This window comes from Thalassophryne amazonica, chromosome 4, assembly GCF_902500255.1.
Source record: "Thalassophryne amazonica chromosome 4, fThaAma1.1, whole genome shotgun sequence".
Classification (NCBI taxonomy): domain Eukaryota; kingdom Metazoa; phylum Chordata; class Actinopteri; order Batrachoidiformes; family Batrachoididae; genus Thalassophryne; species Thalassophryne amazonica.
In genome coordinates this window covers 13,312,747-13,325,032 of record NC_047106.1, presented here as the reverse complement: position 1 = coordinate 13,325,032, position 12,286 = coordinate 13,312,747, and the positions used below count along the sequence as shown (strand labels likewise).

General features: G+C 41.1%; 1 protein-coding gene across 3 annotated transcripts in view; it reads left to right on the top strand.

Moving 5' to 3' along the window:
* The window catches only part of LOC117509421 (roundabout homolog 2-like), a 191,410-nt gene that overhangs the window by 140,924 nt on the left and 38,200 nt on the right, over positions 1-12,286 (top strand). For all 3 annotated transcript variants that reach the window (XM_034169112.1, XM_034169114.1, XM_034169113.1), the window contains exons 12-15: positions 5,539-5,705; positions 5,821-5,942; positions 6,127-6,343; positions 7,795-7,913. In XM_034169112.1, coding sequence (XP_034025003.1) covers positions 5,539-5,705; positions 5,821-5,942; positions 6,127-6,343; positions 7,795-7,913 — 625 coding nt within the window. The remainder of the gene's footprint in view (positions 1-5,538; positions 5,706-5,820; positions 5,943-6,126; positions 6,344-7,794; positions 7,914-12,286) is intronic.

The window sequence follows — 12,286 nt, the reverse complement described above, 5'->3', positions numbered from 1 at the left end:
TAATGTTGCTGGAAGAGACTGGATGAGAATGTCATTTTGGCCCTGGTTGTGGCTCGAGGTAATTGATGTTGTAACATGAGACCACGTTACTGTGCTTATGGCGCTGGCAGTGATTGCACTTGGCTGCATGCTGACTGGTTGTGTACATGCCCAGGCTCTATCATCTGGTAGGAGGCTTGGTTTGGTTTGCACTAGTCGTGACGCTGGATAATTAGGCTCACTGAAGCTGTCTTCTGTGAGGGAATGGCTTTGTATGCTGCATTCACTTAAGGCTGGAGATGGGGGCCTTTCATATACTGGTGGTAAGCTGAGACGTGTTAGACTGTACCGCTGTGCTCCACTGGCTCACCTTATCAACTGCTACTGCATGGGAATGGCACGTTGGTTTGCCCCGAGTGCTGGGAGTAGCTGGCCATCTTGATTAACAGACCTGGTCTGTAGGCTTAGTGACTGCAGCTGTTGTGCACTGGCACCTATGATGTCATCTCTATTTGGAGCAGTATAAGGCATGAGGGACAGAGGAAGACTGACCTGGTAGCCCTGGAGGTGAGCTGGTAACTGGCGTGGCCATCCTGTGGCTTCACTTGTCCCGAATGATGTTCTCATTATGTCCATTTCGCTGATATGGGTGAAGTAATCCGGGCTCGAAGGACCAGTGTTGGTGAGAGCTAGGACTGTATTGACTTTAGGGGGATTCACTGTAGCACCTCATCCACATCAACACTCTGATTAGAGAGCGAGGCCGGACACAGATAAACTTTTGTGGGTCTTTAATGTGAAGCAGAGATTCACTTTACAGCTTACAGCTCAGTTGTTGGTACGTTTTGAATGCCCACTGACTCTCTGAACAATGTTGTGTGGATAAATTGTCTATAAAATCTGTAACATCTGCACAATAGCATCTGTACTGTCTGGTATCTTCATCACAAACGCAGACAGAGTGAAAGTAGAATGATGTAATCTGCCGCGAACGGCCCAATACTACCGGCCTAAGGACCCCTTAGCTGCCCATGTGAGCACCTGAAGGAAAAACACAATAAAACAGTCCTGAACCGTCCCAACTAAGGCAGTAATAAGGGAATTTATAACACTGAGGCATCATTGTAAAGCACTTTGAGCTTCTGATGCAGGTGGAAAAGTGCCATATAAATGCAGTCCATTTATCATCACATATGGATCCCAAAGTTAATGATATTTTACCTTCACAAAGCAGCTTCAAATAGCAACATATCGGTGTGGCAATGTCAACAACTGGTCGTTTTTACATCACACTTTTATTGGGTTCTTCCTCTTATAACTAACACTAAATGTGTTAGGAACTTTAAGTACACAGTCCTACTTACATACAGACAAACTATAATGCCACTCCTTACAAGTAGTTACTGTAAGTCCTCTATAGGTCCTGAGGGCCATTGGTGTCGATGCTTATTCCCAGATACCATAATGTCCAGTGGATGATAGTCTACAATTCCCCTTGGATGGTACACCAGTCCATCACAGGTAGCTTACCCAGCCAAAGCCAGTACCCATTTTCAGCTTGGTGGACTGGGACAATCTGGATGAAGTGTCTAGTCCAAGGACACACAAGCACACACCTGGAATCGAACCCATCTGCATACCCGTAGCCACTCTTTAGCCAAGATAAAACTACTGCATATGTCCAGCCTTTTATGTGGAGCCCTGCAGGCATTCCAACTGTTGCGCTGGTGGTTGTCACATTGTCACATCCACCACATTCATGGATCCAGGGTAGCAGCCACCCAGGCAGGCACCTGGTCCATCACCACATCTCAAAAGTAAGCAACTATCTGCTGCAGCCAGGTGGAATGTTGTTGTCCTATTGTCATTTTCAGGTTGCCGGGATTCTCAACACTGAAGGACCTACATGCTGGAACAATCAATCAGTCAATCAACTTTTTTCTTATATAGCGCCAAATCACAACAAACAGTTGCCCCAAGGCGCTCCATATTGTAAGGCAAGGCCATACAATAATTATGAAAAACCCCAACGGTCAAAACGACCCCCTATGAGCAAGCACTTGGCCACAGTGGGAAGGAAAAACTCCCTTTTAACAGGAAGAAACCTCCAGCAGAACCAGGCTCAGGGAGGGGCAGTCTTCTGCTGAGACTGGTTGGGGCTGAGGGAAAGAACCAGGAAAAAGACATGCCGAGAAGGGGGGCAGAGATCGATCACTAATGATTAAATGCAGAGTGATGCATACGGAGCAAAAAGAGAAAGAAACAGTGCATCATGGGAACCCCCCCACAGTCTACGTCTAAAGCAACATAACCAAGGGATGGTCCAGGGTCACCCGATCCAGCCCTAACTATAAGCCTTAGCGAAAAGGAAAGTTTTAAGCCTAATCTTAAAAGTAGAGAGGGTATCTGTCTCCCTGATCTGAATTGGGAACTGGTTCCACAGGAGAGGAGCCTGAAAGCTGAAGGCTCTGCCTCCCATTCTACTCTTACAAACCCTAGGAACCACAAGTAAGCCCGCAGTCTGAGAGCGAAGCGCTCTAATGGGGTAATATGGTACTACGAGGTCCCTAAGATAAGATGGGACCTGATTATTCAAAACCTTATAAGTAAGAAGAAGAATTTTAAATTCTATTCTAGAATTAACAGGAAGCCAATGAAGAGAGGCCAACACGGGTGAGATATGCTCTCTCCTGCTAGTCCCCGTCAGTACTCTAGCTGCAGCATTCTGAACCAACTGAAGGCTTTTTAGGGAACTTTTAGGACAACCTGATAATAATGAATTACAATAGTCCAGCCTAGAGGAAATAAATGCATCAATTAGTTTTTCAGCATCACTCTGAGACAAGACCTTTCTGATTTTAGAGATATTGCGTAAATGCAAAAAGGCAGTCCTACATATTTGTTTAATATGCGCTTTGAATGACATGTCCTGATCAAAAATGACTCCAAGATTTCTCACAGTATTACTAGAGATCAGGGAAATGCCATCCAGAGTAACGATCTGGTTAGACACCATGCTTCTAAGATTTGTGGGGCCAAGTACAATAACTTCAGTTTTATCTGAGTTTAAAAGCAGGAAATTAGAGGTCATCCATGTCTTTATGTCTGTAAGACAATCCTGCAGTTTAGCTAATTGGTGTGTATCTTCTGGCTTCATGGATAGATAAAGCTGGGTATCATCTGCGTAACAATGAAAATTTAAGCAATACCGTCTAATAATACTGCCTAAGGGAAGCATGTATAAAGTGAATAAAATTGGTCCTAGCACAGACCCTTGTGGAACTCCATAATTAACTTTAGTCTGTGAAGAAGATTCCCCATTTACATGAACAAACTGTAATCTATTAGACAAATATGATTCAAACCACCGCAGCGCAGTGCCCTTAATACCTATGACAGTCCAAAGAAATGCACAACATGGCCAAAATGTTGTAGCTGATGTTCCTTCACAATGCAAGTGATTCTCCCCATCAGAGTCTCACTAAGTAACCATTCATTTGAGACAAAGTAATTCAAGTGGTACCCAAGGACCCTCTGAAGAGATCTAGCACCAAAGAAATCCATTTGTCGCCTTAGGTCAGTGGTTAGTATATGAGTCTTTACAGCCATACAGTAAGACGGGTAGCACCAGGACCCTAAAACCTGGACCTTGAATAATCTACAAAGATATCTGCATCATCAAACACCTCCGTCCAGCGACTCCATAAGCTCTTCACAGGCATCTATCATTTTGAAAGGCAGAGGACCCAAAACATGAACACCTCTCCAATATCAACACTTTAATTGCAGACAGATAGGGGAAACCGGGGCACAGTGGATCAGAAATGTTGTTTTGTGGTAGCATAAACACATTATGCATAGATTTAGGTCATTCTATTGTGGATTTAATACAGAAAGTTATTGTTTATAAGGCTGTGTTATTTGTGTCTCCCCAAGTGTAATTTACAGGTGTTTAAAATCGATTTTAAAATTTTTAATTCACTGTGCCCCGGACACTAATTCACGGGGCACAGTGAATCAACTTAGAATATAATGAAAAAACACATGATTATAAAGATTTCTCCAAAATTATTAAATATACAAACTATAATCCAGCAAACCAGCTATGTAATGTGTGAGTGTCTTATATAATGATATAAGTCCTTTAGAAACTATTATAAATACAACTGTCATAATTTCTATTCAAATGTGAAAACCGTTGTTTATACACACACATACCCTTGTATATGTTTATATACACGGGTGCATGTGACACACCAGTCATGTTATCAAATAGCTGATGGTCTGGAGAAAACATAACACATGCTCATCAGTTGGACGGGGTAGTCTTCTAACAACAATTTTTTGGGCCACCTTTCCTCTGTTGTGAGAAATAAATACAAAGACACTGACATCCACAAAATTTACTTTTGATAGGAAAAAACTGACTTCACTTGCCACTTAGTTTTACCCTTAATGTATCCAAAAACAAAACACTAATTTATAAGGGGATGTCTTTATGCATAAAGATATGGCATAAATGCTGCAAATATATATGTACTTTTGCAGATATAACTACTGATTCACTGTGCCCCGGTTTCCCCTACACATCTGGTAGCAGAGTCCAGGAAGTCATTTGAAGCCTGGACTGCCAGGACAATTACAAACCATGTCACTCCAACCCCTCACTCACTTTCTCAACCATTACTGTAATAACTGTTAGTAAGGTAACGTAATACCTCTTCCCATGAATATAATAGTCTGTCCATAGATTCTTAGTTAGATAATCACTTTCCTCATAATCCATCCATTCATTCATTTTCTGAACCCGTTTAGTCCAGTTAAGGGTCGGAGTCATTGAGTGAGAACAGCCTGGACAGGACACCAGTCAGTCACAGGGCCTACACATATAGACAGACAAACACATTCAAACTCTCACTCACCTATGGGCAATTTGGAGTCACCAGTCCAGCTAACCAGCTTGTCTTTGGAAGTGGGAGGAAGCTGGAGCACCTGGAGGGAACCAGCACGAACACGGGCAGAACATACAAACTCCACACAAAAAGGACCAGGTTGGAAGTGAACCCTGGACCTTCTCACTGTGACGCAAATGTGCAAACCACTAAGTCAGTGTGCCGCCCCAAATAATCCCCATCCTCGTAAATATTATGTTACTGGGCAAAACTGCACAGGAAACTTTACTTCTATTCTAATATTTAAAATTAAAATATAAGTAAGTCCGTTTGGCTGCTCCCTTGGATCAAACTGGATCCCCCGAGGTGGATCAGCATGTTCATTTAGCACAAATTTAATGCAGCTAATGACATCACAAGATGTTTGTCGGCAAAATGGGCTCTCTATTTTGTCACAAACAGCTTCTTTCTCACAAGCATGACTTAGAAAACTAGTCTTGACCAGAACAACAGTTAAAGCAGAGTAGAGTTACTTCAGTTCTTCTATTTTTGAGTGCACTCGCCTCCGTGCGCTGAAGGCCTCTAGCAGAGCATCACTGTTGAAACCAACATGAAATGTTCTGATCCTCAGCATCCATTCCACAATCTTTCACGTTTATTCTGACAGTCAGTCGGTGGGCAGTACCTGGCAAACAGTAGCGGACCACGTGAAGCAGGAGCGGCACACGGTGATCGGACTCTTCCCCAACACAGTTTATCTATTCATCGTCCGAGCCTGCAACTCTTACGGCCTCAGTGACCCGAGTCCAATCTCAGAACCTGTCAGGACGCAGGGTGAGTGAACAAACGGTCAATTTAATTTTACCTCCCCAGTTTATCTGGCAAGTCTTCAGGTGTGTCATGAGCTCCAGACTGGGGATGACTGAATGAACGCTGACTGCTGTTTCAGATGGAAGTCCTTCAGAACAGGGTTTGGACCACAGACAGGTGCAGAGAGAATTAGGAGAAGTGTCCATCTACCCACAGAAGCCCGTGGTTCTGTCTCCTGTCAGTGCCAGGATTTCTTGGAGTGTGAGTAGAAAACTTTGGTTGTGTGAAGGACATCTAATGTCCAGATATTAACTTTAACACTCTTACAAACGCGACAGAAACAGACTAACTTGAAGTCCAAACACAGCTGCTTCTGCCTCTCTGATTACTGAAAGTCAATATTATTGTTTCTGTTTATTTTTTCATTTAATATTTGCTTTTGCAGGTTTCTGGTCAGTCTCGGTACATTCAGGGGTATCGTATATTTTACCGGACTATTGGCAGCTCTTGGATGGTCCACGATGTGGAAGCGACAACTGACCATAGTGCCATATTGGTGGACCTGCACAGCAACAAAGAATATGAAGTCAAAATACGACCTTATTTTAACGAGTTACAGGGACACGACAGTCTGATGGTTTTGCTGCGTACCCCTGAGGAAGGTAAGCATAGCTCCAGGACTATGTAATTGTTTGTAACTAACATTCAGGCTGTATTGTTTCCATCCATCAATCCTCAGGACTGGTGTAGGCCACTCTCTTATTTTGTACCTCTACAAAACATAAACTTTAAGGTGTGGCTTGGTTATCCTTCAAGATCTGCAACAGGTCCAGAATTTCAGTCTACAGTGGGTGTACCAGTGAGGGATGGGTCCAGTTTTGACATTTTTCCTCTATCATAGAGAACATACCTTTGAATGACACAAGGAAGCCTGCGGCAGTGTCCCTCCAAAATGATCTTGATACAGATCGAGACCCTCAAACTTGCAAGTGGTTAATGCACTTGCTTCCAAAACACAAGGTTCCTGGTTCAAGACCACCTGTGTTTCCCAACCCTGGTCCTTGGGACCCATCTGACTGAGCTGATCTGCTCTGATAAGTTTAGGGACAAATGAACAGTGTGCAGTACTTTGTGTCCCAAGGACCAGGATTAGGAAACACTGCTGTTGTCTTCACTAACAGAGCAGGTAGCTAGCTCATTGGATGGGAGATAGACTACCAATATGTAGACCTGGGTTATACGGGTCATACGACCTATCTGAGTCCTCAGAAAAGACTGGATCCTGGTTTTGGCTGGGGAAGTAACCTGTCCAGGTGAATTATAGACTCTCATGTTCTTCCTCGGATAGAATTTGGGGTTGAGCACCAATGGGCCTCAGGACCTGTATATTTACTTCTTCAGCAATGAGGGCGAAAATGATTTTTGCCACAGTTATGTCTACCACAAATATTTCCGCAACTGATTTGAAAGTTAATGCTAAGTTAGAAAGTCAGTGTCTTGATGGTCTACATTCAGCTGGATCCAGATCCACAGGAGGATTCTAGCTTCTTCCTCTCACTGCATAATTCAAAAACATTACACAGGGTGAAATGCTAATTCAATTCCTGACTTTGAATTCTAGAACTTTTGAAATTGATTTTATTTTCTCTGGAGAACTTCAGCTTTTTTCATATCATTCTTTCAAAAAGAAAAGTTATGTTGGTATCATCAACACACTGGTCTTTATTTCCAGTTTTATGTGTCTGTATCAGTTTGAAGATTAGAATCAAAGTGTCAAAATGGTTCAGGATTGGACCTGGATTCTACAGTGTTTTTTTTTTTGTTTTTTTTTTTTTCAGTTTTGTCACTTTATCTCTCATGATATGCTTTATCCTTCATGTCTTTACCGTCCCATATGAAATGATCCAGACTGAGTGATTCAGCTGGATTTGGACAGAAACAGGTGCATCATGGTTATCATAGAAATGAGCTTTATCTGGATTTATGATGCTCCAAACTGATCCTGCAGAAAGAGGCTTTGAGATACATGTTTGCTCTTGTTCTTAAAACCTCAGTGTCTGATGGCACCAGGATTATGCACTTTTTTTCCCATCTTCTCTCCCTCCGTCTGCAGTTCTGAGTGCGGCTCCTCAGGCCGTGTCAGTGGTGCAGCTCGCCAATAACTCCACCATCAGTGTGTCCTGGGAGCCACCGCCACACAATATCCAGAGCGGGATCATTCGAGAGTACAAGGTGAGACTGGAACCAATGACTAACCATCACGACGCCTGTCTTCTTCTGTGGTGGTTTCAGTGTATCAATCAGTGACCAATTAATTTACCTCATTACTGTTATATATTACAATATTTTCATATATATATATATATATAACACACACACACACACACACCAGTGGTGGGCACAGTTCCGCTAATCATAGAAGATAATGTTTTCATTATCGGATTAGCTTTACAGATAACTTTGAAAACCATCATCGGACCAATTATCTTCCAATAAATTTTGGTCCGATAATTGTTAGACCGCTCACATATTTTTGCAGATGTGGTAAACAGAGCTTAACAGTTACAACAAACATTTATGAATTCCATAATCAGTTGTGTACCTACCTGTTAAATGTTTTGTAGTAGATGTGCAGTTTTATCCTTGCAAACAGAGGAGAGCTGGTTCCACAAGAAACCACCCTCTGCAGGCAAAGGAGAGCTGATCATAGAAAAGAAACCCCATACTGATATGCTGGCAATATCACCCAAGTCATCCAGAGGCATACAGTTTTAACTTATGGTTAAAATTTTAACCAAACTAATTTTGTACAAGTTATTTAAATTAATGTCACGTCTGAAGTTTTATAAAGTGAAAATATCAGATATATGTTTTAGTTTTAAAGTAATGCACTAATTTTGAAGGTTTTAGTGTGGGCATGCTGTGTCCAGGTGCATTATGGGTACCCTCAGTACATTCACGACAGAAGAAATCCATTTGAGACACTCTGATCAGGCTCCACACGGACAACAGCGTTAAACTCTTTGTATATTGTGCCTAAAACTCTTGTGAATATGTTCTCTGGGTTTATAGATGTTCTTATTGTGTTTGTTTTATGTAAAAATGCCAGAAGACGCCCAGGTTGCTTCTCCATTATTTTCAATTGGAATCATTGCAATCGATTCCTGTTTCCTCTTTAATGTCTTGCTTATGTCAAACACTGTCTGTCGTCTTTGTTGCAGAGTAATGTATATAAGATGTCTGAAATTCAGTTTGCGTTTATTAAATTCCACGCATCTTAAATGTAGCAGACATGGATTATCTGGAATTTTGTTTTGGCAAGTTTTCACAGTCTGTACTGCCATCTGCTGGTCAGTAGTGTTCATGGCAGTATTCACCCTAAGTACTGAGCATCTGGGTACCAGTAGATGGCAGTGTTCTATTTATTTTGACACCGGTTATATCAGACGATTATTTAATTACAACTTGGCTTTTTTTTTGCAAATGTACAAAACCCGCCTGGGGATATGGTGGTTAATTGTTTTTGGCCCAGATTATTGCGTTCCCTCGCAATACCTTTTGCGTTCCCTCGCAATATTATTGCGTTCCCACGCAATAGTTTTTGCGTGGGAACACACACACACACACAGCAGACAGCAACAGGATTCACGACAGACAAGGGAGTAAGTTGCTACACCTTGCACAGCTGTAAGACTCCGTATGAAATATAGTTTATTCATACAACAGTGGTAGTAAGTAGCAACACCTGTGTGCCTTATGAACGTTACGTTCTTTTCTTTTTTTTACCATCCTCTCATGAATTCTGTTTGCTGTGTGTGTTTGTTTTTCATTTGTCTTTGATGTCTTTTTAATAGAATGCAGTGGGCCCCAAACCTGGGGTCTAAAGTTGCACCCTAGGCTCTATAGTTATCCTAACCAGAGCTGACATTGTATCCGAGGGCTCTCTTCAAGATGGTGATCGTTCCCTTAATAGCAGACAACTGCACCTCATGTGCGCTTGGGTGACCGGGGATTGCCTCAAGGTATTTCTTCAGGTTCTTCTTCATCAGGCCTGTTGCTCCCACCACAACTGGGATGATATCAATGTCTTTGAATGACCATGTTGTTTGTAGGTCATTTTTTAGGTCTTGGTATTTCAAGATCTTTCCCCTTTCTGCTCGATTCTGTGTGTGTGTGTATGTGCGATATGCGTTCAGTCTCCCCCCCACCTGATTTCACTCACTGTGTGCTCTGATAGGCGTGAGCTTTAATATGATATTAGGCTATTGTGAGGGAACACAAAAACGGTTGCGAGGGAACAAAAAACTATTGCGAGGGAGTGCAATAATCTGGGCCAAAAAAAAAAAAAAACCACCATGTCCCCAGGCGGGCTCCGTACAAATGCCTTTTTATTTACAAATAAAAAAATGGCATATTTTACAAAAGCACATTTATATGTAAACACCAACACACACATCACATTAATGGGTTGGTTTTATATAGAATGAATGAGTCATCCAATCAGTGTTAGCGGAGGCACATTATACCCATAATCACTTTGGCATCTGTCTGTGTTTGTTACAAAACTTCAGATTTAGTGCAGTATTTAACATTAAAAGATATGTGTTATATTTTAACTTTGTACAAATGACAGAATTGACATTAATGGAGTTATTCTATCGGTATTAATTTTATTTATAAATCCAAACCATAAGTCAGCACTGCTTTATTTTCCAAGACCTCTGCTGGCAACACTGTTATTGAGTATAGAGTTTGAGCTTCGTTGCTGGAAGCTATGTAATAAACAGGAGCTTCCAGCAGGGGGCAGGACGCTCAAAGACAGAAGTGCTGACTCGTTTGGGTCTGTGGTCGCCTTTGATGCGACTAGGCAACTTTTCAGTTAGCTGATTATTTGTTATCGAAGCTAACTTTTTGGTTAGCTGTGCCCACCACTGATACACACACACACACACACACACACTTATATATATAAAATTTCATTCCCGTGCAGTTGACATGAACTAGGAAACTAGCTAAAGAGACCAAAACTGTTTTTTGTACAAGGCTGTAAACTTGTTTATTTCTGCTGTATATTTGGATATTTTAATATGAGGGTCAATGATGACTGACACTTTTGGAGCTGGCCTCCAGTGGACATTCAAGGAACTGCAGGTTTTAGTATTTTTGGGTTGGCTTCATTTATCAGCACTGAAGGTTACCGCTCAGTGATTAACAATCAGCATATCAAGTTCTTAACAAAACCAATAAAATAAGGGAAGTACATAGAACTTAAATAAATAAATAAATAAGGTGGAAAATCTGGACTGAAAGAATGCAGTCAGAGTTTGTCCAGATGTGTAAATACTGTAGCTGATGAGGTGATTGCTGGCAGGAGTGGAGTCATGTGATTGTGGACTTTGACAAGGAGGTGGAGTCATGATCACAGGGATCAGCATAGATTATTACTGACAGCAGCCAAAAAAAAAAAAACAGTAGATAGGAATTATGATTGGGTGATTTTAAAATAAAAGGTCTCCATATAATAAACGGGGAGTGGTCTCTGTGTGTTTGTGTCTCCGGAGCATCAACTGAAATCCAGAAAGAACTGACTTTCGTCCTTTGGCATACTTATGTATTTTTTCATGAGAATTCAAGTGGTGAAAAAGCCAAGGTGATCGGACCAATATGCACTTCCACAATAAGAGCCTGTATTTCAAAATAAAAGCCTGTGAAGTTGTTGCAGACCTGACAGAATTCATCAGTCTGTTCATCATCTAACATCCCAAACAGCAGAGTCAAATCTGGACATTTTCTGTTTGCATGTGACCCCAAACCCAGAATTAACACATTCACACTCTGCACAAAACAACAGAATTGTGTCTCAACAGTGTCTCACACAGGCCAAAAAAAGGAAAAAAGAAAATAAATTTAATGTGAACACTGTCACAGTGCAAATATAAAACTTCAGTTATTCATAATTTCTTTATATGGAATATTGTTCTGGTTAAGCAGCTTCAGAAAAGCTTATTGGTGACAAAAACTCATTTTAGAAACTTGAACACAACTGAAAACAGATTAAACCTTCAATAAAGACTTTCATGAAAGCCAAGAAATTTTTATGTCAATACTTGAAAACAAAAAACTCTCGCACACTGCCTCACTTGCAACACAAAGGTGAATTTAATCAAGCAACGTTTCGGCCAAAGGCCATCATCAGACAAATAATTTCCATGAATGAAAAGCCATCTTAAACAGGGTGTGGCTGATTACGTCACAGGATGTTGTCATAGAAAAAACATAACCTTTTTAATATACACATCCATAAAACTCATACAATAATGTATACAAAATAGATATACATATCACAATGAAACGTATTACATACATAAAAGACATGGATATATAAGACAGCTCAATGTACGCATACACACTTGTCAAAAGACCTACCTCAATAAATAAGCTAGACAGCCTCTGTCTAGCTTATTTATTTAGATCCAACCTATTAAAAAGTGTTGTGAAAGTGTAGTGACACGGACCCACAACAGGGGGCGCAAATGAACGGCCAATAGATGAGCCAAAAGGTAACAATTTAATGTTGTGAAATGTGCACAACGAACATACAGACA